The sequence below is a fragment of the Mixophyes fleayi genome, chromosome 12 (assembly GCF_038048845.1).
Source record: "Mixophyes fleayi isolate aMixFle1 chromosome 12, aMixFle1.hap1, whole genome shotgun sequence".
NCBI classification, from domain to species: domain Eukaryota; kingdom Metazoa; phylum Chordata; class Amphibia; order Anura; family Limnodynastidae; genus Mixophyes; species Mixophyes fleayi.
The window spans coordinates 78,312,360-78,339,139 of NC_134413.1; the positions used below are offsets into that span (position 1 = coordinate 78,312,360).

At 42.2% G+C, this 26,780-nt stretch overlaps 2 protein-coding genes across 3 annotated transcripts in view; one reads left to right on the top strand and one right to left on the bottom strand.

Moving 5' to 3' along the window:
• The window catches only part of PRUNE1 (prune exopolyphosphatase 1), a 260,920-nt gene that overhangs the window by 192,340 nt on the left and 41,800 nt on the right, over positions 1-26,780 (bottom strand). The gene's annotated exons all lie outside the window — the stretch shown is intronic.
• TAGLN2 (transgelin 2) lies at positions 298-24,954 on the top strand. Its single transcript, XM_075193156.1, has 5 exons — positions 298-399; positions 21,683-21,893; positions 22,729-22,894; positions 23,775-23,877; positions 24,087-24,954. Exons 2-5 carry the CDS (start codon positions 21,711-21,713, stop codon positions 24,226-24,228), a joined length of 594 nt encoding a protein of 197 aa, XP_075049257.1. The 5' UTR covers positions 298-399; positions 21,683-21,710; the 3' UTR covers positions 24,229-24,954.

Genomic DNA, 26,780 nt, shown 5'->3' on the forward strand with positions numbered 1-26,780 from the left:
TAATAATATAACATTATTGTGCAACATATACAATTTAAAATATATATTATTATTACATAATATTGCCACCACCCAGCATCTTATAAACCCCCTTTCCTGGGTTTCACCATCACAATCTGCCCTTTGTGTTCACTCTTATGTGTAATACTGAGAATATATATTTTTTTTTTTATTAATCTCCCTCATGACATTTTCCAAATGGAGAGGTTGCAGCCCCTGAAATCACAGGAAAGAATTCTTGTACTGTTATGTGTCCGCCCGCCCACACCCTTTTTTTTCTCTCTTTGATTAGAGGGGGGTGACATCATGGGTTTTTTGGGGCAGGGCTGAGAGAGTAGAGGGAGAGACACAGACACACGCAGCACAGTCTGATTTCCTGCTGTCCGGGCACACATCAAGGTAAGCCTGTGTCTCTGATCCATACAAGCATGCATAAGGTTCCTGCTACCCCCTCACCCTTCTTTAACAGAGGCTGGAGCTTCCCAGGCATGCTGGAACTTGCAGTCCCACAGCTAGCTGCAGAGTCCTAAAGCCTCCTCCATAGAGAACTTGCTTTTATATATTTCACTAACTTTGCTCTCTCCCAGCAGAGGACAAAGTCCAGGCATTTATACTGGTGGATGTAATCTTTGGACTGTTGTATAATGTATATATTGTTGCATGCAAAGGCTGTCAATGGTGAACATGTTGCTAGATTGAACAGATTTAATATATCTTAACAGTAAAAACTGCTAGAAGGTAAGGAAATGAAACTCAGGAAAATGCTGTTCTAAAGAGCTTACAGTCTATAGAACCATGCACCTTAATGTATATTGCAACAGGAGTGCTTGTATGTACAACGCTTAACAGAGTCTGAATGCAATAGGTGGCTCAAGTTTATGGCATCTGGGCGTAAGTAGGGTCAGATTGCCTATATCCATGTGTGCATGCCTATGTCTAATGATGATCACTGGTCTTGTTGCTGGGTATAAAAGTAAAAATTCAGCTTTTTTTTTTTTTTTTTTTGGTAAGTGACCTGTAAGCAGCCAGGAAAGCGCTCAGACGTTGACATATCCATATGGCTGTGAGTGTGCTGACATATTTTTGGGTTGATAGTGGTATTTTTGGAATGTGAGTGTATTGCGGTTATCCAAAATCCCCCCCCCCCCTCCCCTATAATGTTGGAAACAATAGCCCCTAGTTACATTCCGATCAATGACTGCTAGGAGGGGAACTAGCCTAAATTAAGGGGATGTTGTGAGGTGGGCAGTTGGGGTGCTTGTAGACCTCTGGGAGTATAACAAAGAGGAATATAGTAAATGATGAGGGCTGGGGAGGTGTGTTATGTAATTAACTACATATCGTATACAGCAATCTATGTTCCCCCCCCCCCCCCCCCCCTCTTCTCTTTTCTGAGAGAGAACCTACTCCTTAGACATAAAATTTAAAGGGACGGGTCATTGGAGTCTGGTAACTCCAGCTCCTGATAAATGTATGGATAGTGCCTATATTTTCTGACATAACTGTGTACAGCTCTGGATAACACACATTCTAAGTATACAGCTAAGTAAGATGTCTATTCACATTCAGAGCAGCGGTCACTATATAGCCAAGCAAGGCAGATGCCTGGGGCAGCACTGTTTGGGGGGCTGCAAAGATTGATATATTTTATATTGATTTTGGAGACATTTATCCCAGTAAAATAACAGAGGAGGGGGTGTTGGATAGAGGGATATGAACATTGGGGTTCACAGTCACCAAATTAGGGCGTAGTTGTTCGCCACGCCTAAGGCAGCATCCATCTTTTTGAGATGAGGCACGGTGGTACAGGGACATTGGGTGCTATTGTCTCCTTTACGAGTTTAGATGTACTAGTAAATTAAGTGGCTTCTGGCTGTATGACTATACTGCTGGAGAAATTTTAACTTGCAAATTCTATATACAAGTTCTTCTTTTTTTTTTTTTTTGGTTTGTGTGCAAATTTAATTCTGTAAATTAAGATTCCAACTTGAAGCATAGTTTCCTAAACACTGATATTGCAACATCATATATTGTAACCTCATTGAGATGCTGTCACTGATCCGAAACTGAATGAGGATAGCCCTAGGCATCCTTCAGCCGCAAACCCCTTATATATCTATGTCTGTCAGCAAAGCAATTCAAGTGTGCAAAGAGAACAGTTTAGGACAGATGTTTAGCTTTGCAAGTGGTTACTGTGAAGAGGATCGGCCTCATAATTCCAAATATCCATCATCCCACGAGCCGGACTGGATAAATACGATACCTAAATATTTGCTGCTTCGTAGATACTTTCTGCAGCTCTCAATGGGAGCCCTGGCTTCGGAGACACTGACTCTGGGATTAGTTTTGAGTAGCTCCTTGTACATTCCTACCCCACGTTTGTAGGCCTCTGCTCTGGGTACGACCTTTCTTTTATAATCCTGTGCATTAGACAAGGCTGGTAGGTTTGGGACACACCGTCTTGAGTTTCTGGGTAGAAACTGCTCTGCAAATCCTTTTGTTGTCTGGTTCAGGTCTCTAGAAAATAAGGTGATCGAGCCATGAAGACAGGGATGCAGGGATGCATTGCGCAATCACAGCAGGAATTCGGTTTTTCTTTGTGAAATGTCCTCAGGCTGCGATTGCACTTTGGACAATTTATCAGACTCCCTCGTGCTCTACATTAAATAAGCGATATCTGCTGATCAATCAAGTTAATGGCAGCAGGTTGGGGTTCCTTTGTCAGGTTATCTTGCATTCTGAATTTGAAACTTCTTTTCAGGCCTATTGTATTTCCTGAAGTTAATATTTCTACAGGGCCATGTAGTAGGCTGCACAAGCCTGTCATTAGGCATATCGGTGACTTGCTGTAGTGATGTTTACTCCAACCAGGAAATGACAATGGGCGTTTTCTATAAAACCCATATCTTTTAGGGTGGGGCAGGTCTTAAGCTATTGTTTTTTTTTATTTTGCAAATGCAAATTGGGAATGTGTTGCCAAACAGCAAGACTAGAGTTTTTAATAAAAAAATTTGCGTTTGCGAGTCATTGTTTTCTAACTGTATAAAACACAATTTGACGATTGTAATAATTCTTTGCTACATAAAAAAAAAAATACATGTACCGGATTCTTTTAATTTTTCAACGATTCTGAGTATAAATCAGAAGTTTTCAGCTCGGCAGTCACAGGTTTTGCGTATGAGGTTTCAGCTAAACAAATGTATTGATTAACAAGGGGATGATTGTTAGACATCAGATGACTTGTTTTCCTTACAGATGTATCCCTACAGTAATACGGCCATTTTTACATGTTACAATCGTCTATATAAGAAATTGTCTGCTAAATATATGAATTTTTGAAAACCAAAGACGGATTTACTTTGCGTGACGGCATTTCCTGTCGCCTATATATTTCTCCCTGTATGTGCAATTGACATGACCCGTATAGTATCTGGGAGGAATGTGCTGCAGTGCAGATATCCCATTCATCGCGTACGAATGAGATCTAAATGACAAGTGAAACCTCATGTCCCCAACATGTGTGCAGCCTTTTAACTGATGCTTCCTGTTTGGTTGTGTATATGTCTGTGTACAGGCGTGTCACACGTGGTTAGTGCTTTTGTACAAGTATAGCACAGGGGTAGAATCATCACACCTTCTAAAAAGGAAAAGTGGAGGTGTTGTCCATAGCAACCAATCAGAATCTAGCTATTATTTATTTAGTGCATTCTAGGAAATGAAAGCTAGAATCTGATTGGTTGCTGTGGGCAACACTCCCACTGTTTCCTTTTTAGAAAGTTTGCTAAATCTACCTCATTTCATTATCCTGATGTGTTTTGATGTCACACTCGTATGGTGATTTTCTATAGATTTAGAGTCCATGGAAACCCCACGCAGATTACAGCCTGGTCGGATGCAAATGCATGGCCCCAAAGCAGGAGCGCCAACCACGGCGCTGCCCCGTGTTGTATTTGCGTCATGAACGTGCTTGGTCATTGTATTAGGATAGTGTTCCCCTCAGCGGCATCGTATAGTGAACTGAGGTTGGGTCTTTATCTGTGTGTTAGGTCACTGACGAGTCTGTTGTGTTGTGCATTGGCCCAGTGTAGTATTAAGGCCGGTGTTTGATTGGTGATTAGGGTAGGGTGAGCTGGAATGTGTAGTAGGTTAGTGTTGGGTCACGTCTTTGTGCGTTAGGTTAGTGTTTGGACTGTGAGTAACGTTAGTCAGGACAGTTGCATTGTTGTTGTTTGATTAGTGTATTTGTATAATTTCAGATCAGTTTCATTGTTCATTGTGTTGGTGTTTGACCATCTGCATCGCGTACTAGAACAGGGTTTGTTGCTTGGTGTGCGTGTCGTACGGGTGATATATGCCAGACCAGCACTATTGTGCATAATCTCTACTACGGTTTGATAAAATGATATTTGCATACCGAAAATAAAATGACGCGCTACCAATTCACTCTCCAGCTGGTAGATAAATACACTTGAAGTACGATTCTCTTATTGAAATATAACTTGAAGACTCTGCTGGGAAGCGATACAGCAGCATGATCCAAGAAACTGCCAAATTTATGTTTATATGTAGATAATACCACTTATTGTGACTCCAAGGCTGTCTAGTATTATAACATAATGCTCCCATTTGCCTCCTGCTTCTATTTATATTCTCTAGTTTACGTTTCTGTACTCAGTACGTTCCCAGTTCATTCTGCATCATTTACCGCGTACAAAATGGCTGAGGCTCGGTGAAATACTCGCTTTGGTGACGTCGCTCTCCTGGATTTGCACAGAAGCGCCTGATTTCCGACAAAGGGCAAGATGACTGCGTTTGCGGAGGAGCTGAGTTTTGCACTAGCCGACAGTGGAAGGTTGGCGGAACTATGTACGGAGTAGGTGCCCCTAGTGTTACGGAGCAGTGCAAAGACTAGCGAGGTTATGAGGACAAGATAAAGGGTGGGGAGAGGGGTGCTTCTTGGGCATTGGACAGTGTATACATAATGCAATGTTTGTGTAACAGGCAAATAGCTGACAGCCTAATAAAAAAACCAAAAACAATCTTGCCATTTACTTGCTCAGAAACCTCCGACTTTGTTTCCCATTTGCATTATCACAGAGCAGTGTCTACTCCACGCGGTTCTGTCTCTAGCTGATCACGGAATTCTACCAGTAAAGCAATAAAATCTGACCTATAATAAAACCATGAAAGACACATTATACTCAAAACTATTTCTGTCATCAACCATTTGCCTTTATACCTCTGTTAGCTGTAGGTTGCTGGAGACAGGTTCGGAATTGACTGCGCCCCTTGATATTTTGCCCACTAGAGGCACAGTTACAATACAGACTATGGATAACTCATTTTACCTCAGCAGAGGAACAAATATGTAGTTTTCTAATTATATTTGTTAATAACTATAAGCTTTATAGTGATAAGAAAGTTTACCATTCCTCGCATTATTGTGTCCACTAGGTGGCGATGGTTCTGTTGCTGAAATTGATATTTTAGTGATGCAAAATGGCAGCTCACGCGGGGAGCGTTTAATACCTTCAGATCCAAAACACCAGTGTGCCAGGCCCGTTATGGCCTGCTATGGTGATCATTTTGCCCTTGCAAACTATGAACAAGGTAGTCTATGCCTGTAATTAGCAAATTCTGCTTTATTTTTAATTGCCAATGTTTTACAAGATTTCGGCAGCAATGTCCTATAATACATTCCACTCCCTGGCTATATAAACAGGTGATCATAGTTTTATGTTCTAATTGCTCTTTCATCACGTTGTTTTGCATCGAATAAATAGGCAGAAATAAAAGGTATAAACAATAGGTATAGTCATGGCAGCATTATAAAAATAAAAAGTCATGTTTTCCAGCTCTCTGCCATCATAAATTCCCTTTCAGCTTGTTTATATTGGATAACAATGGGGTGAAAAAAAATGCCATCAGAAACAAACAAAAAAAGTGGAGATGGTTTCTCATGCAGCCGCTCCCTGTTCTGTCTCACAATACACGGATTCCACACGGAGAGAGGAAAACTGGAGAGGTGGCCTGCTCCTGTCAGCCAGTGTAATTCCCGGCTACAGATGGAAAACTGTTGACTTGGTGCTAGAACTGCCAGCAGCTTTGCTAGAATTAACTGTGTGTGCGTTCAGTTTCCTAGATAAATCTCGCAGTTTGTTAGGGTAGGGTTCCGCAGCACTGTACAGAGAACTCGCTCACATCAGTCCCTGCCCCATTGGAGCTTACAATCTAAATTACCTAACATACACAGACTAGGGTCAATTTAATAGCAGCCAATTAACCTACCAGTATGTCTTTGGAGTGTGGGAGGAAACCAGAGCACCCGGAGGAAACCCACGCAAACACAAGGAGAACATACAAACTCTTCACAGATAAGGCCATGGTCGGGAATCGAACTCATGACCACAGTGCTGTGAGGCAGAAGTGCTAACCACTCAGCCACCGTGCTGCCCACTAGGGTTTGTCCAAAAGGAATGCAAGAATTTTCAAGTAAATCTACACAGGGATACGTACATAAGTTTCCCTTTACAAGGCAGCGCCGCTTTAAATTTAAGCTGCGAAGACGCCGAACTCGCGGGCGTTGACAAAACTGGGGTATGATACATTTACCCCGTGGTGCTTTATGGCGCGAGCAAGGTGGACGATGGCGCAAATTGTGACTTTACTCGCCTGACCACTGAGGTGGGTGGGGCTTGATGAAGTGATTTGCGTCATTATGACACTCTCGCCCACAGTGCAGGCCGGTGAGCGGCTTCGGGGGGGAGGGGATTAACCGCAACCCTGGGAGTCTGAGAGTACGGTACTATACTACACATAGTTACTAACTGGTGACACAATGTTTGCTGTTCTTGTAAAATCTGTGCTATATTTTTTTTTTTTTTAGCGATCCTGATTCCGACACCCGACCGTTTATGGGCGACGCCTACAGGTGGCCATTTTGTGGGCTGGATCCATCTTCAAGAGCATATTTTTGAATCGTTATAATAAGTGACATCACTGAGGCACAAAAGGTTTCTGTGGGGTCACTAGAGAATTTCTAGGGCAGGATTGTCACAAATTTTGGCTTCACCCACAAAATGGCCACCACCGCTGTGGTAGAAAAAGGCGTAAGAAAAATAAATGGAGGCAAATGCAGTGACCTCGACAAATACTACTGGAAAATCGGTGGCCTTTCTCATACGCTATTTGACAGGTGATTTCACAGACAATGGTTCGGGTCTGTCTGAACCTGCCATTTTGTGTACAAGCGTCTACAGCCCTCAACGCATGTAGTCACGTCCCTAAAATGATGTATCTTATTTCTAATGAGGATTAATGGCCTCTAATTGCTGAAATAGGAGTATAAAACTTTTGACAGTCCCAGCACGCCTTGATCACGAACCCCTTTCATACTTGCCAAGACACCCAGGGGCTAAAACCATCATTAATTCCATGTGGCGCTTTTCAAATTACATCTCGCTGGTTTACAATGGGAAAGAACACGACTGATGTCAGTGGGTGTGTGCCGTCCACGTTAGCGCAGGTTAACTGGTTTTTGGAATGTTTCATGGCCGTCTGGAGTATTGCTTGATCCCCGTTTAATACACCCAGCGCTTAAATTTGAACTCGCTCGGCCGTGAAAATGGGAATATAAATTCACTCCTGGTGCTAATTCCACTTGGTTTGCAGACTTCCATTGTCAGGGTCCTAAAGTTTAATGAGCCAGTAAATTTCATGCGTTGTTTTATATCCTTTTTATTACACATAAGGCTGTATTCATTTTTATTTTTTTTTGGCACAGAGGAAATGTTCGTATGAGGTTGCTAGTAAGATCTACCCCAGATGTACGCAGTCCTCTCCTATCTAGCATATTACTATTCCTCCATCTATTTTACAAAAATAAACTTACCAAAATACAAGTTTGGGGATCATTGACAGGTACAGTCCCCATGTTGTGTCCCTATTTATGTGGTCTATCATTGACATTGCGTCTCAGAGTTTGCAATGTACCTGGAGGGGGGGGGGGGGTCACAAAAAACCAACCCCTTTTCTGCCAGATTTTCTAAACAAAATACAAATAACATATTTTTACTGTATATTTTCTCTTTATTTTTGATATTCACCAAAACCTATGGCCATAGGTGATTTTCTACAGAGAGGGCTCGTATATCAGACCTGGATTTTGGGGGCTGAACAAATATTTATAATATAATAATTTTAATATCACAGACAGAGAGACTAGGGTCAATTTGTTGGCAGCCAATTAACCTACCAGTATGTTTTTGGAGTGTGGGAGGAAACCGGAGCACCCGGAGGAAACCCATGCGATCACGGGGAAAACATACAAACTCCACACAGATAAGGCCATGGTCAGGAATCGAACTCATGACCCCAGTGCTGTGAGGCTGAAGTGCTAACCACTGAGCCACCGTAATTGGAACTCTGTTGTGGCGACAAGTCTCCCACAGAACTGTGCGGCTGGTCTTGGGGGCAGATTCAATTAGCCGCGAGGTATCGTCGGACTTTGAAGTGAGATGTGTACCTCTCCGGCTAATACGGTGCGGACACCTTGGCTGGTTGTCCTTCGCGTGTTTGTGGGACAAAAGGGCGAAAGAGCGTAAATTTTACTAAAAACGCCCGACGCAACCTGTTACCGCGGCTGTTTGAATCCACCCCTTACAGTACCTACTTTATCGAGACATACCCTGTGACAGGAACACAATTTCATCTCGCTGCTGTTTCTTTACAGAACACATTATGATCATATTTTGCCATTTGGATGCCAAAGTCCCTGACACCGTGGAAGATGTAAAGAATAATGATGTCTCTCACATGGGATGATCACATAAAATAATCATTAGAGAGGTGAGGAGCTGGGAGATTAGCAGAGATCATGTCTGTCACCACCCTCAGTAAAACCACTTTCATTTGTTGTACGGCTCACGGATAAGACAGGACGTGTTCTAAGCAGCCGGGTTACCTCATGCACCGTCTCACACCCACGCCGATAGTATAATGTACATATCACAGGTACTGTTTATTCTCTGTCAGTTGTTTTATGTGGAGCGCATTGTGGATTAAGGGGTGCCTTAATCGTTCTGCTTTAACTGTGACAACAATGATGCTGATCTCGCTGGAGTACATCCTGGAAGTTACTGTACTAAGTCATCGTTTTTCATACGAAGAACAATTGTCATTGTTACAGGACAAACGCATAAAGGCAACGCCTTGCAGGCTGATCAGAGATATTTATGCTTCCAAACAGACTTTAATACTCTACCTACAACCTTCAGAATTAGAACCCCAAAATCCCTCTCTCCCCCAGTTAATAAAATCGCTCTGGTCCCTTGATGGGCGTAGTTTCATTTTAACTATTCTCTAGGTTGTTGATTTTGTAAACGAGCAAAATTTACACCGGCTGTGAAGATGCAGCTGATTGGATGAGCCAGGTAATGCAGTGGTTCGTCCAATCAGCTTCGGCTCCATAACTTGCTCATTTTCAAAATTTGTTAAGGCAGAGAATACATTAAGCCTGGCGGCATGGAGAGAGCACTCACGATGGGCATCGTATTTATAGTCCTGTGCGCAGTACACCTGCTCTATACATACAGGGCCTAATTCATTGAGGCATGCGAAACAACGGTAATTTGCCGTTTTCTTTAAACGCACGTAACTCGGGCATACAAGCGAATCTGAAAAACGTCTCGTTGAATATTGTGCAAGTGATACGGCAGAAAACTATGTACCTTAGAGATGCCCAAAGGTTGAATTGGACACTGCTGTGTGCTCCAGCTTGGCACGCCCTTACCGTACATTGACTACGTGCATACGCCCCCTCCCCATACCGCCCATGAAATCGTAGGCTGTAGTAAGGGTCCTTTGCGCTTGAAGATGAATGAAATAATTTTGTGTTCACTTGCGTATGGCCCGGTTCTGTGCATGCGCAGAGCAATTTTACTCATAATACGTCATAGTGCTTCACAGTGAGGAAAACAGCATACAGAAAATAGGGACATAAGGCCGACCCAATAAATGCAGAGCGTAGGGAGGTCCATGCCCATTAGAGCTCACAATCTAGTGTAATAAATACAACTATTGCTATATTATCTATATTGTTGTTTTTATTATATTTAGATGTGTTAATAGTTATATTAGTGCTGCTTTTAAAGTTTTTGATCATGTTGACCACTCTTTATATATTAAGGACGCACCAGTTTGTTTGTGTTTTATGTATACAGCCGTTATTTGAAGAGGGGGCTGGTTAGAAGGCATGGAATTTGTGGGGAAGATCCCCTTAAGTGCTGGGGGGAGGGGGTATACAGGACACAGAATGTGACACATGAGTCAATGATCTAGCTCTATTTATTTACACTGAAGATAGCCCTGAGCCTATTGAATTTCCTTTCTGGGTCTCCAACAAAAGGGAGAGATTAGAGAAATGCCAGAGGGAGATCCAGGGCAAACAACTGCATTTTTAAGTATGCTAACAAAGGTGATTTGATGCAATCTATACTGAGAATTATAGACCCGGAGGGGAAGGGGGGTAATTTGCTGCCCACAGTTCTACAACGCTTGTGTCTGAGCTGAGCTTTTGCTCGAGAGACCTTAATAGTAATTGACACAGTGATGTAATTGAACCAGTAGTCTGTATTCACTCAAATATTGGTCCAGCCCCCAATAAATGGCTGCCTCCGCTGTGTTAGGCGACAGGTGTTCTTTAAGGCATGCCTCACTACATTCTTCCCGTTCCAAATATTGTGTACAAAAAGAGTGTATGGCATCACCACGTGGGGGCGTCCAGTCCGAAAGGTTAAGGCAACCCCAAGGCGCGACCCCTCAAGCCAGAACCGTTCTGCCTAAACCCATTTTTGTTTTTACAATAACGATAGATATTATAAAAATATAATAGTTTTATTTATATACTAAACTCGGCCTTGCCACCTATCGCCTGGCTATCTACCAGCAAAGCATGCTGGGGCTTGTAGTATTACAAAACCTGGAGAAGCCGCAGGTTGTACTAGATTGTAAGCTCTCTAACGAACAGGACCATAACTTCTGTACTCCTACTGTCCTTACAGTTTAAAGTAGGGAGTGCATTATCCTATTTCTAGAAAGGCTGACAGATGAAGCGAGTATTAATTTATAGACTTACTATCACATCCCTGCCTTCAAGCCCACCCACCAAAAAAATGAAAGAAGAAAAAAAAAAAAGAATTGCTTAGGAAGCAGAGGCTGGAATTTCTCCAAAAGCAATGGAAATACTCCCAAATTTGGACACAAGAATTTCTCAATATGAGTATCCTCTTGCTAATGGACGCAGTGAGAAGGGATCGACGGGCCTCTCGGCAGTGAAACACAAATTCTTCTGGGACTCGCTGTGTGGGTGTAGCGGCCAGACTGCCCCTGCGATCGCACTTCCACGGGGGTTCCCAGGGCTGAGAGGGAGACCTGGGCAGTTTTAAAACGGGCGTTGGTTATTTAACCCCACCTACCCCTTTCCCTTGTGTTGACAATACTGGCAGCAAACTTTTATTAGTATTTCCTGTAAAATGCAAACATCTGGGCATCGGTGTGTGTATAAATACCAAGATTTAAAGTGCACTCGTCTCCTTTGTGGAAGCGGCCATCTTGTGGGGGTCAGCTAATGTGTGTGTCAATGCAGTTTTATTCTAAATACGGAATGCAAATGATACAGAATAGTAAAAATACGTTTTACCAAAACCAGCATGAAAACGACCTATTAGTAAGTTTGCTAAATATACTTTAAATTGCTCCTGCAGCTTCAATAGGTCATTAAATTAGGGCATATGGCCTCCATTAGTTGGAGGGCTCTGTTTTAAATTGAAAACATCAAAGGATATTGGTTGAACATATTAGAATTAGAGATTAATAGGAACAATACTCCCTGTTCTGTGTGCTCAGATTGCCTCCCACACTCGCCACAAACGCAGATTAGATTGGACGGTACGATGAATACATGCAATGACTCACGCAGAACAGTCTCTGTAGATGTGATAATCTATCTGTCACTTATGTGATTAATATGGTATTTACTTACAGATAATCCTCTATGTGTGAGGCCATGCTGTCAGAAAAACACCATTTATGTCTTAAAAAAACCCTACAATATGCAGGATTTTCTCCCATAAAAGGAAATGTGAGGTCCTCGATCTTTGCCGTGTTTTAATTTGTAGGATTTGAGGCAGATTCCACCAGTAAGCCGCCATGTCATACACCGTTTACATGATGTAACGAGTCGAGATTAATGGCACCCTCGAATGAAAAGCAGCCTTTCCTGTACACACGCTTTCCTTAAATGTCTCCTTTCTCTTCACATCGTGACTGAATTGCCGTCTTAGTACCAAACTATAGTCTTCATAAATAGTGTGCGTTTGTCAATGATCAGGATAAATATGGGCCCGATGAGTTTTCTTGTAGTATAAACTCCCAGTTTAAAAACACGAATGTATCCTATAACCGCTGTGAAAAGCCAATACTTAAAGTCACCTTCACAAAGTTGCGTCAAAATAATAAAAATACACTTCAAATTATGATATTAACCGCTTGTTAGGTTTATAAAGTGCCAACATATTCTGTGGCACTGTCCAAATATGCCGTGTTTATAAATAAACATGATATTTGTATAAGAATTTACATGACAAATTATTATTGTCCGAATTGTTGCTTTGCATTAACAAATAACTTTAGGGGAAAAAAATGGCCTTGGATAAGGGACAATACTTATGTATTATAACATTTTAACTTAATGTCTATTTAATATATGTCTCCCCATAGAATGTATCACTGTAGGATTTTCTCTGGAATAATAACTAGCCCATTCAGTGGATATTACAGCTTTCATCGCTTTAGTCTATGTACATGTCATTGTGGATTATATATCACATAATGTTCACAGTGCAAGGTATGACGAGTCCCACGGACAAGCCGGCAAACACGAGTCTGGTTGAGTTGATCCGTCTTTATTAATAGCAAATGTACGTCTCCTTGGGGAGATATCCAGAAATAATTCAGAAACCACTTTAATTCCCCGAGACGTCAGGTCTTGGGAAGTTACAATTCCATCATAGAAGTTTCTATCCCGTACAGGGCCCCAAATTACTGCCTGCTACCAAGCACGAACCACAGCTGTTCTGGCTGAAGCTATCATGTCTGATGTGTTTAAGATACAAGCGTCTACCTCGCTGTTATCAAGCGCCATCCTGCTTTATAGAATGATATTCCGCTCATTCTGCCTTGAACGAGCTGTCAAGTATTTCTAAGGTTAGAAATAGGGTAGATTTTCTCCCTCTGACACTTAAATGTTGATGAAGTTGCAGCCTGCACTTTTATATATAATTGTATTTATTTCAATATTGGTTTTGAAGCAAATCCTTAGCTCGTCAAACTGAACCAGATTTCACTACAGGATTTCTTTTGTATAGTTACGCAAGACGTGAAAAGCTTTTGTGTGTTTTTTCTTTCATAAGAGATGATGTTATGGTGCTACATTTGAAACTCTAAATAGAATCTACAACCTTTTGTTCCAGCTTTTATTTTATTTTATTTTTGTATGCATTGTTACTTTTGTAACTTGTGGGTGTTGTAGTAATCACCACAGTGGCTTTTTGTTTGCAGTGTTTATGTTGGTTGCTATGGTTATGTCCAGAAAAATTGCAGCATTTCACACCCCCCCCCTTCTCCTACACACACAGGCAGCCATGTTGTTGCCTGAATCAAATGTTCTTGAGAATACAGGGTTTGTACCCCCATGCCTCAGTGAAGACACTAGGTCATTGATGGGCTGTACGCTTGTTGGACCAGTCCGCAGCAAAATGGCTGCCTCCGCTGTGTGTAGGTGATGAGTTTACTTTTAAACAGCCATGTAGAGACGTTTCATGTGTAAATGTGAGCTAATGGCTGATCTTCCTCTGTAATCAATCTGCTAAAATGTTTGAGGTCGTCTCCCCCCCTCTCTCTGGCGTCATCCATCCTCCGCACATCAATGAATTAAATAGCCGGCGCACAGGAGTGGGGCCTGGGAGGAGAAGACTCTCTCCGTTCTCTTTAGCTGTCCTGGCAGCTCCACATTTCATAATTCATAAAATTGGTAATTCTATCTCCCTATCTTCCCAGACTTCCTGCTCGTTGGCCCTGCCAAGATTTTGTGAGATTAAAAATTTGTTCTGTGCCCGAGACGCCAAAAAGACTTCTTGAAATGCTTTTCTCTCTACGCCTGTTCCCGGCGCTTCATTAAGGAATGAAATGGCCGATTGTCTTGTAGGTTAGACGGGTGGCAACCAGGCTGTTCCCATTCTGTCCTTCCTAACGTGTGTGTGTGTGTATGATATCCATCTATCTATACATATATACACACACACACAGACACGTGTGTGTATTCAAGGGCGCGAAAGGCCACTTCTAACCACCATGCTGTGCGTACAGCCTTGGGGTATTCAACTGCGTGCACCGCCCCTAGGACAAGTGCTATGCTGTGCGTTCAGTCAGGGATGTCTGTGAGCTCTTGGACCAATAGAAAGATATTGATCCACATAGCAACTTTCCATTACTTTTAAACCGGCTCAGATGGGGCATTGATTGGAAAAACCCAGATACCCAGGTTTGTTCTGTAGAATACATAACTCTGAATATTTACTGAACGTTAAGTATAATAAACCCTTTATAATATTAGGAAATGTTTTCCTTAAACAACACATTTCATTGTTTAAATTCTCTCTGTTGGGAGTTGTGTATGGTGCAACGTTTGCGAAGATTCCATATATATCGGGGGCTCGGGGAGGGCTCCTATAGACAGGAGGGACCTCTTGAAAATCAAATTCCTTTCTCTGCGCTGCCTATAAAGCATGCAGGCTCAGTGGGAGCGTCCCGTCTGTTTTATAGTTATATTGGGCTAAATAGTTTAGACTGACATTAAATCTGTAACAAATGTGGATCTTGAAGTGCGTCCAATATCAGATCCCTGGTAAACAAGCTGATTGCATTAATGCAGTGTGTTCCGGTTTGGTTTAGACACAGATCCGTGTTTTATATGTGTGTGTCTGTATATCTATATATTACACTATGGCATTCCTGGAATAATTATAGGATGCTCAGCCGATCCTGATTTTGTCCCCCCTCCAATTATGAGATCATTGCCCTGTAACGATTTAACAATTACAGCCAAGTGCAGTTATCCACTACATGTTGTAGCACAGAGCAGTTTTTGGGAGCTCAGCAGAGACTGATACTGGGGTATGAGTTAATACCAGTTACCTACACTAATTTCAGGCAGCCATTTTGTCCTGAGAAAGGCAGCCAATCAAATCACCAGGAACCAGTGACATCACTGTAGCCATATTAAAAACTATGATACAAATTCATACGATAGTTAATCACATCATATATGTAATAATGATCTGTCTGAACGGGGGTCAGTTCTATGTGCATTATTAGGCTCTAGCGTCCTGTAACAGACAGGAAAAGTGTCATGCATGGATAAACTGCTTCCCCCATCACCATGCATTTGTTTCAGTTCTTCAAAGTTCCTGAAATCTTGTTCTGTTTTATATTTGTGAAGCTCGCTAATAATTATTCACTATAATACATAATATATTTTTTATTTTATCCTGGAAAGGCTGTAAATTTCGCTCTAAAGAGCCGGCACCATTGGAGACACAGCTATCAAACGCCATAGAAATAACACATTCATCCACAGTATACGTTTCACATCCTTTTACTAGTGAAAACATTTGCAATACCTTCCTGGCTCTACTTCCTCCCCGTGTTAAAGTGGCCGCTCAGTTTAATATCTGCCGTGTCACGGAAACTATACTGTTTTCTTTACGTCTGTAAAAGGGATGTACATTATATATTGTATATGTTTTATTGGCGAACCGGTCCCATATTGGGCTACCTTTTTTTTCCCCACTAAAATGGACCAATTCGGCTGGTTAGCCGAATCTCGCGACCCCGTGTTATAATTTGCCAGCCAGCCCCTGATAATGGGCACGTCAGAAACAGCAATGTTTTAAAGTGGATATGACGCCTAAGTGGTGGCAGCCATTTTGTGAGCCGAACCAATACTCCTGGGGATGGAACCTATCGATTCACCTGTAACGCAATACCTCATTCATTGAAAAAACAAACGCACAGCACAGGCGGCCAATCAATTTACTAGGAACCAGTCACCGATGCACTTTGTGATAGGCTCCACTCTTTGTAGGCTGAAGTAGTGAAAAATTACCTCAGCCCACAAGATGGCTGCCTCCATTGTGTGTAGGTGATGGGTATACTTTAAAGCATAGTTACCAACTCTCCCAGAATGTCAGGGAGACTTCTAGAAGTATAAGACCCGAGAGAATAGGCAACTCTTGGGGAATGTACACTGGGCTGGGTCATGGTGCAAATCATGTCGTTATGAGGTGATGGTCGAGTTTATTAGGCCCATATCTATGTGTCCAAGGCTTGATGACGTGATTTCCCCACATGCCTCATGTCGCGCTATCAAGCTGAGATAGGAAATACTCCTTAAGGTTTATGTGACATTTATTGAAAAATAAAATTAAAATATATTTAAGTCATCTTGGCATCATTTTCTTATAGCTCTGTGCTTTAACGGCAGAGATGAATTCAAGCTGAGGTGAAAAATTCCTTTCCCAAAGGATAATAATCAGTGTCCTGTACTGTTGGCAGGCGTGGTCACTTGGTGACAAAGACGAGAGATGTTGGCACGCCGTGTGACCTGTATGCTCTTTGGGCATGGCCGTGTTTGACATTCACTGGCGTAATGGCCGTATTCACACCCAACTGGGCTGAGTGTGTGAGGAGATCAGGGAGGAGGCCGTGGCAGCACTTGATAAATCTGATTTTAAAGGCAATATTCTAATCTCTGGGCAGAGTATCATTAACAAAGGTGGGGATACCAACAAGCCCAACAGCACCTAGGTTCTGTATCTAATTTGCACCTTAAGTCATCTCAGCATTCAGAGCTGAAAAATGTACTGTAATATACATGAATGCTAACATTTAGTGAATCCGGGTCAGAGACTTGATGTGTGACAGGAATATGGCAATGATCACTGAACAACGGGGCAGACAAGAAAATTTAACACATCTCAACGGCTATTATATCATCACCCTGCATTTATTTGTTAAACAAATAAAAATAATAAAAGCTCTTATACCTTTAATCAATGACAGGGTGTGTACCTATTTTGTTGTTGCATGATTGCCGTACGATGCAGGCAAGCATGGACAGGCTGTGGCCTAGCAACTGTCTGGCGATCTTTCCTACGCCACAAAATCTTGGCTGGTTTCCGAACAAGTGCTGGAAAAATACAGTGACGAGCTCCTAGTGGGGACCTTGGCTCACAGACGACAGTGTTTGCTTAGCTGTTAAGGAACAGGGGTTGGAATGTGTGAGAGCTGAGCGGTTTCATAGAGAACTGCACGCAATACATCTCTGCCGACAGGCGTCCATGTTGTGTCACCTACAGATAATGGGGTCAGTCGTTTTGTGGACTCGGCTAATATTTGCTCAGTTTACTGGGGACAAAGGTGCCTTATTGATATCGCCAATTACTAGAGAATTGATAGGTTGTTTTCTCAGGAATATCATCATCTTAGTTAATTTACAGGGCGCCACAGCGCAATGAACAAAAAAACAAACGGAACAAAAAGTAATGTTGGTTCAACGCACAAAATGGCTGCCTCAGCTCTGCACGTTCGACGGGTCTGTGTTGGATCTGATAATGGATTTCGGCGCACTAGTAATGGCATGACGTTTGTTGAGAGAGAACCGCGAGAAAAGTAGAAGTGAATTTGAAATTTGTGAATTTTTATACCCTTAATAGATCGCTGGTTCTGGTATCGGTCATTAAAAGGAAGAGTGGGTCCAGGGGACTATCTCTGTGGCCGAAATTACATTCTCTTATAGTAATTGTGCCAAACGAACCTAAATATAATAACTAGCAGGGAAATGATAACATTCCTTTATTAACTTTAAGTGCTATTCAGACAAAAACTGTGCATTAATTATATTTGTTTAAACACAGACGCCAAGGACCTCTACATCTAAATTTTGCTTTATGTAAAAATATACATAGAAATGATTAAGTGTATTAGAATTAAGGATACTTGAGATAAAGCTGTGAACATGGGGGAGTGTTTTACCCTATGCATACTCTGTTTCCTGTCTGTAACCATCTTGTCAGTAAGAGCCAGTCCTGAAATGGCAATCATGCTGTTTTGTGACATAATGTATCTACTTTAATGTAAATGGAGGCATCCTTTTTGGGTGCATTGTTGATGTCTGTAGTTACCAGTGAATGAAATATTTGTTCAGCTGACAAAATAGTTACCTCCACTGTGTCAGTGATTATGTACACATCTATGGTACATGAAACAACAGGTTTGCTCCTGTGATAGATTACCCATAATTTACCATGTGCTCCCACCCTCTGGATTTCTATCCTGTACCATCTGAGAATATCGCTGTCACACATGCACCTTTTCACGCAGGTATTTGGTGGAAGTTAATGTTATTTCATCAGCTTCCTATTTCATGCGATCACTTATAATTTTTGAAGGGCTGTTGTAGAAACGCGCTGTGTAATTATTATAAGATGTTGGTTGTGCAACACAAAGTTTCTGGGACTCTGTGCAGTGTGGTACACTCAGTATTTATTGTAAACAAGTTGGATGTATAGAGATCTGCTTGGATTTCCCCTCCCATCAAGGGACAAGTGTGTGGACGTGATGACACATTTTGCGTCATGGTGGGGGCCTGGATAAAGCTTTTCGCAAAGAATCGCGTCATCGGCTCACCTCAGCACGATCTGGGAGGCTGGTCTACTCGCCCAAGTAGTCCAAGAGAACTCCCTGAAATTTGGGTCTCTGAAAGTAGGCAAGTATGCTTCCTGCTGCCTCCATTCCCCTCCTCACATCATGTCACTGCCCCTGTCACATGCAGCCCTGTCCTCACCAACACATCACTCATCTCCTGATATACTCTGTGCTGCTGAGAACTCTGCTCCTTCCACTATATAACTCTCAGTCTGTGGCTTCCTGCTGCCTCCATTCCCCTCCTCACATCATGTCACTGCCCCTGTCACATACAACCCTGTCCTCACTAACACATCACTCATCCCCTGATATACTCTGTGCTGCTGGGGACCCTGCTCCTCCCACTATATAACTCTCAGTCTGTGGCTTCCTGCTGCCTGCATTCCCCTCCTCACATCATGTCACTGCCCCTGTCACATGCTGCCCTGTCCTCACCTACAATCACACAAGTAAACAGGTCACAAGATCAGATCACTCTTCTCATGAAATATTCTTGTATCGGTAGGTAGTTCACCTTAGCAGACTTTCAGATATTAATGAATATAAAAGACCACAAAGCAATAAAACAGGTAATAATTTTAAGCACCGGACGTTATAAGCAATGTAGAGCAGGGCAGTTATTTCGGGGGACAATAGGCCTGTAGCGGTTATAGTCCTGGAGCATGCTGCCTTGCAGACTAATACATCTCCTTCCATACAACGTCCTTCAATTCTATCTACCAGTGTAAATAAGGGAGTGCTATGTTCTGCGGACAAAGGGAAAGCGTAATCGCTGCCTGGATATGGGCAGAGAAGGAATGAGGCCGTGTCACAATGTCGCTCCCTGTTCCCCTGTGTGTGTGACAGGGAGTGTCCGGCTGCAGCTGTGCTAACACAATAAATGTCACACAACTCTGGTTCCCCGGCTATAAACACACAGTGGGCAGTTTTCGAGAAACCGTGTTTGTGGGATGTAGGTTGAAGCTAAACAACACCTGGCTCATAATCCATAGGTTGCACTAGTCCAGGAATACACGTGTATGCTGCTAGTCAGGTTCAAGTAATTGCTAACATATCTTAGAATATATTCTATTTTCAATAGGATGTGGCCTGGGATATTTTTAAATAAAATGCAAATTGCAAACTCCATTGCAGCTATAAATGTTTTCCTGTTATAGTCCTCAACCTTATCTGCAAAACTTTAGCTTTGCCTCTGATGAGGGCACTTGTAAATCAAAGTACAGCTGTCAAAGTTCACTCTTACACTGTCTTACTTGCAGCAGACAAAGCTAAATGCTAATAGGTTGCTATGGGTCCTTGACCTGTGTTCGTAAACTTGAGGCCTTTATGTTGAAAAGCATAATGGCCTTTGTATTATTTATAAACCAGCAGAATGCCTAGTTAATGTGTCTCTCCCTCCTTTATGTACAGTAAAGCAGCGGGCCTTATGGTCTGGTTGCTTGGCATGATTATCAGATGGCCAGGTCTCTGGTAGATTTGGCCATACGCGAAGATAGACGCTGACCATCCAGACCTAATGGAGCTACCTGCGGTTGGGCGATTGCTATATAAGATGGGGTCACCGTTCAACAGCCCCTTTGGGATTGGCGGCCTGTTTTGTGCCCATACAGGTCTACGATGGCCTGTCGGGCAGTCCTAACCGCAGTGCCTATCCGAAGGCGCATAAAATGCTAAATAAAGAAATAAGAAGTGAAACTAATTTCTGCCCAGTGTGATATTTAATATGCGGCTAGTTCTGGATGTTCTATTGAATCAGAAAATGTGAATTATCATAGTTGTATCTCTATCATATCATAACCATGGGCTAGAGACACTCCCGAAACCAGCCCTGTGTTCAGTAGCTGATTATTACGGCTTCCCCCTAACACAAACAGGACATGAGGTGGGAGTTCCTGTCGGTGCTTAGCTTCCGGGTCTCTCGGAGTTGAATTTTGAGAAGGTGAAGAGTTCAGACGACTGCAGGTTCTTAAGACTGCATAAAATTAGGTGAAAATAGGATTTATAAAAAAAAAAAAAAGTAACTGGGGAATTGTTGGAACAAATCAGTGACAATGTTTGTGAAGGAGACAGGAGTACAGAATCTGTACAATGCACTCACTAGGAGCAAATCTAGCAAGAGTACACGTTTGTTCCGGGGATGGACCATGTTATGATGCAAAGGGGTGCAAAACATCATCATTTATTTATATAGCGCCACTAATTCTGCAGCGTTGTACAGAGAACTCGCTCACATCAGTCCCTGTCCCATTGGAGCTTACAGTCTAAATTCCCTAACATTCACACACAGACAGACAGGTTAGGGTCAATTTAATAGCAGTCAATTAACCTACCAGTATGTTTTTGGAGTGTGGGAGGAAACCGGAGCACCCGGAGGAAACCCACGCAAACACGTGGAGAACATACAAACTCCACGCAGATAAGGCCATGGTCAGGAATTGAACTCATGACCCCGGTGCTGTAAGGCAGAAGTGCTAACCACTGAGCCATTTGCCGTTTTGTAGCTTTATTGCTACACTGCGGTTAGGACTCTGCCCTTTCCCAACTAAACTCGGTCACACGTGACCCCCCCTTGCACCATGGTTTTGTCAAGGTGCAAATCTGAACATTCTAGATCGGTTTCCTCCTTTACTTTCTAAACAAGACTATATATGAGTCAGAGAGTCCGGAAGTGGCTACTGATAACGATACTGAGGATATCCAGTGATGATGCAAATGCTGTGTGAATGAATACGACGGGCACTTGCATTGTCAGTATGATGGAGAGTTTGATTCACCAGTGCCAATGCCTGAATTAATTGTGCCAGTAACATTGATTTACCTGAATAAAATAAGTTCTAACCAGACTGTTTTGTTCTTACAGAAACCCCCCAGCCACTAACTGTCTTAAAATGGCCAACAAAGGACCTTCTTACGGACTGAGCAGGGAAGTGCAGATGAAGATCGACCAGAAATATGACCCGGAGCTGGAGAACATCCTGGTACAATGGATAGTTAATCAGTGTCCACCCGCCTGCGGGCAGCCTAGCGAGCCGGGGAAAGTCGGGTTTCAGACGTGGCTGAAGGACGGAACTGTGAGTAGAACGGATTGTGCTTCTGATACCTTTTTATAGTTTTTCATTGTTGTACTGTATAGCGCAGTCCATAGATGTTGGTTGCACCATCCAAAAAGTACACCTTTGTATTATTACAATGGATCTTGCAGGACACGACTGAAAGCAGTCTTAATTTGAATAGATTTTGACTATTTACATTACATTGACATTTTTACCCCCAACAAAAATGAAATTCGCCCCCCCAATTAAATGATGCTTTAATTTTACACAAGGCTCATTTTCATGTAATTTAGCTATAAATGTTCATTAAACATTGGGGTTAAAGTTATTTTGTCCACATCCTTAGTTTTCTCCAGGGTACAGTGCCACCTGGTGGCAGGATACAGAAAAATACACAGCCTGAACAATTATCAGATGGGGGATACATTTATCTTATCTATAGCTATCTCTGTCTAAATACCATTCCGCTGATATACATATATAAATATTTAAGAAGATTATCTATTTTCGCCAAAAATGTCTGATTGCTGAGGACAATATCATGCAGCTGCATAGTAAATCTAAATACAATGTCAAATATCAACGTTCTGTCACGGTATGAGAACTTGTCCAGTGGTTTAGGATGTACTAAGGGGGTATATTTACTAAACTGAGGGTTTGAAAAAGTGGAGATGTTGCCTATAGCAACCAATCAGATTCAAGCTGTCATTTATTTAATACTTTCTCCAAAATGACAGCTAGAATCTGATTGGTTGCTATAGGCAACATCTCCACTTTGTCAAACCCGCAGTTTAGTACATATACCCCCTAAATGTCTACCGAGCTGCTCACACTCTGATTCCTGTGTCCTTAGGTACTTTGTCATCTGATCAACACCCTCGCACCCGGCTCTGTGGGCAAAATTCAGGGATCTGCAATGGCCTTCAAACAGATGGAACAGGTGTCTCAGTTCCTGAAGGCCTGCGAGAAATACGGAATTGCGGCTACCGACTTGTTCCAGACCGTTGATTTGTGGGAAGGTACGTAACGGTGACTGTGCAGCTGGGGCCGGGGTTAAGCTTCTGTACTTTTACATGAATAAGAAAAACAGAAAGCCACACTTTGGTAAACTGGACCTCCTTTTATTGTGTGTGTTGTCAAATGCACAGTGACACTTCCTTTGTTCTTGATATTTGGATATGTGGCAACTCTACAGTGCCACTTACCTTGTTCTGTATGCTAGCATATATGACAATACACAGTTCTACTTCCCTAGCACATAGAACACGGAAAGTGGTAATGTGCATTGTCATATACCCCAGGGAACTACCACAGAACAAGGGAAGCAGCACTGTGCATTGTTACAAATCCCAGTATCTACACCAAAGGGAAGTGGAACTGTGCATTTGCCAATACATTCAAAGCATAAAAATCAGGTTGGTTCACCAACAAACGTGAATATAGTGTTGTCACAACTACCAGCATGTAGAGTAAGGGAAGTTGCACTGTGTATTAGTCTATATCCTTACTCTATGTGCTGGGGTATGTGGTAATACACAGTGCCACTTCCTTTGTTTTACATGGCGAGCTAGGTGACAGTATAAACCTATATGTACACTGTTTATAAACGAACGATGTTTAAGCTATGTACATTGTCTACACATTCTCAAACTAGCCTCACCCTTAATTAAACCCACACCTACTATTTAGCATAACCACACCCACTATTTTGCATGAACAGTCAGGCTACTTTCTGGTAATGGGCTACGTGCCTGGAATCACGCTTGCCTCCATAACTAGAATAGTCCTAGAACCGTTTCTCTAAGGATTCCACCAATGCAGGAGGATGGGCAAGAACAGAGAGGGTCTGTTAGAATGGACACTAGGGGTGACCCTTATATACTTCTGTCTCTGTAACAGGAAAGGACATGGCAAGCGTCCAGCGGACTCTGATGAACTTGGGTGGTATGGCCGTTACGAAGGACGATGGATATTTCCGTGGAGATCCCAACTGGTTCCCAAAGTAAGAATCTAGTCTAGACTAACCAATGTCTGGTCTATTCTACCGGCAGCCCGCCTAGAACCACCCCTACAATACCTTTGTCATTAACTCTGTGCCTTAAATACATTCTGTCCCGTCTACGTTTATAATATAAATTTCAAGTGCATAGAAAAAAAAATCTCGATCGACTTCTATATTCTAATAAACTTTTATTTTTGATATCTCTTTAGGAAATCTCTGGAAAACAGGCGTGATTTTTCCAAAGACAAATTAAAAGAAGGCCAGAGTGTCATCGGCCTGCAGATGGGCACCAACAAAGGAGCATCCCAGTCCGGAATGACCGGCTACGGCATGCCTAGGCAAATCCTCTGACCGGCGAACGAATGAGAGCACCTGGCCAAATCCCAGACAGATCATCCACTCATCTCCTAGTCATTTCCTTTCTCTTCTCTCTACTATCGGGGACACTGCCCTCCCTAGTCCTCAACAAATCAATTGCAACCTCTAGACCCCCTCCCTCCCCCCCCCGAACATGGCCAAATGTCAAGGCCACGTAATTAGTGGGGAAAAAAAGACTAGTCATTGCTCTCACACTCCATTCCTTGATTGCATGTAAAGCTGTTTAGAGAGTGAGGCCAGGGTTAAATTAAGCCATTCCAATTTATTGCACCCATTTTAGGGACATATGGGAAGTATTTAATTATAAAGATGTTTTTTGTTGTCTAGAGTGTGTGGGGTTTAAGAAAATATTATTATTTTTTTTTACTTTTGGGTGCTCTGCGATGCCTTAACATCCCACGTGCCTGCTGTTTTTTTTTGTATGTTCGTGACCAAATTAAGAGTGCCTTTCTACCAAAGCCAAGTGGATTTTTCAGATATTGGGTTCTCTTAATCCTGTGGCTGGTGAGATCTCGCACAATGCATTGCAAAGGCTCCTCCAGGCTGGACGGGGATCAGACCAATAGTGCAAAAGGGAAACGCAACTTTTTAGCTATTCATTATAGTACATTCCTAGTGACTAGGGTGGGGGACCTGTTCCAGATCCAATGCTGATAAATATATTTCTGATCCAAATAAAGACCAATCTATGTTTATAAATGTCAGCGTTCTCAATGGATGTGTGTACGTGTGGGAACCAACAAATAACATTATTAGATAAAGATTTTCGTAATACACTTCTTAGATCTACGAGTTAACGTAACCGGAATTAAACACCCAAAAAAACAACATGCTTTTATTTTATACTACATCTGCATGTGCTCAAACCCTAAGCTATAGATTCACTAAAGAACTTTGAATTTTAGCAATGTAATTTCAAAAAGGTGTCGCAGAACAGGGACCTAAAACACATGGAAATTGGCTATATAACCCTTTCACTGTAAATGTACGTTAACGGGGGTTCTCTGACTCTTGTTGAACTACAAGTCCCAGCATCCCCTGCTAGTCCCAACAGCACTGTAAAAACCTTTTAGTGAGGTTCAGGATAAATAATCTGGTATTTTGATGCCTACGGTTATATAACTGGGCCTCCGCACAGATAAATACTTGATTTATAGTACAGGCAATGTATATCCATTACATATAACAGTGCGTTTAACTCAACGATGTAAAGCACAAAGCTACAATAACAGTGAATATAAATTGTACAGAAGAACATGTAGAAATGGGTTTGGTGAGTGCTTAGAGGTCCTGCTGACTGGATAAAATCACTGTATTAAATCATGTCACCACTAAAGAAAACACAATCTGTGGTAAATTAATGTATCGGGTTTATATGAAAAATAATAATCTCACTTGCAAATAAAATGGGTGTAAGGGATCTCGCAAACAACGGGAATAAAAAATCGTCTGCGCAAATTGTCATCTATTGAGATCGTAAGTGACAAATTATCAGCACTTTATTTATACAATGGAGAAAAACAAAAGAAAATGCCTGAACTGAACAAAACAATTACATGGAAATGCCACAAAGTTGTTACAATAACTCACAAAAATAAATATATGCATTTTTCTTTTTTTAATAAAATGTCCTGATGACAAATCTGGCCTTGATCACTAAAGAACTTGGGTTTGCCGTGCTCTGTGTAGTCATGTATATAGAGCCCCAGTGCTCCGTAATTAGAGCAGAGCGAGACCACATGTAACATAATATTTTGTTATTACATATAATGCAGCAGGGCTGAAAAACAGATTCACTGGCCTTCTGGAAATGTGGAACTGTTGCCTCCATATTTGTGTTAATACACAGACCCAACGACCCCTGCCACCATTAGTGCAGGCCCAGGCGTTGGCCACGCCCCTTGTACACAGAACATTTCTCACCCATGCTGGTCCTGCCAGGGATCAATATGGCAACACTGTCCTAAACAATTCTCTGTTACACCATTGTCATTGGGTCATTCCACCTCGATTTTTCTTTGCTGATAACAGACATTTTTGACATCTGTTCTGCCCTTAGACAGTGGTCTAGTGAGCCTTACACAGCCCTCTTACCATTACACTGATATCACAGTAAGTAAAGGCCGTGCCCACTGTAGCCTGTTTCCTGTTCTCAGCTGACGGGAGCAGAACCCGGTGTGATCTTCTGGTCCAGAGTTCAACCACTTCAAGGTTCGAAATGCTGCTGTTCAGAGATGCCCTGTTGCACACGATTGTTGTAACGCATTGATATTTAAGTAACCGTCTCCATCTTGGCAGCTTGAACCAATCTGGCCATTCTCCTCTGACCCCTCTCGTAAACAAGGCGCTTTCACCCACAGAACTGTCACTCAGTTGATATTGTTTGTTTTGTGCACCATACTCTAAGCTCTAAAGAATGTTGTGCGTGAAAATCCCAGGAGATCTGCAGTTTCTGAGATACTGAAACCGGCAATAATAATCATTCCATGGTCAAAGTCACTTAGGTCACATTTATTCCCCATACT

Excerpts from the sequence above, each read along its gene's own strand:
- TAGLN2 (XM_075193156.1), top strand. The coding sequence starts at position 21,711 with ATGGCCAACAAAGGACCTTCTTACGGACTGAGCAGGGAAGTGCAGATG. Across the intron at positions 21,894-22,728 it reads CGTGGCTGAAGGACGGAACT|GTACTTTGTCATCTGATCAA; the intron begins GTGAGTAGAACG and ends CTGTGTCCTTAG. Across the intron at positions 22,895-23,774 it reads GACCGTTGATTTGTGGGAAG|GAAAGGACATGGCAAGCGTC; the intron begins GTACGTAACGGT and ends TCTCTGTAACAG.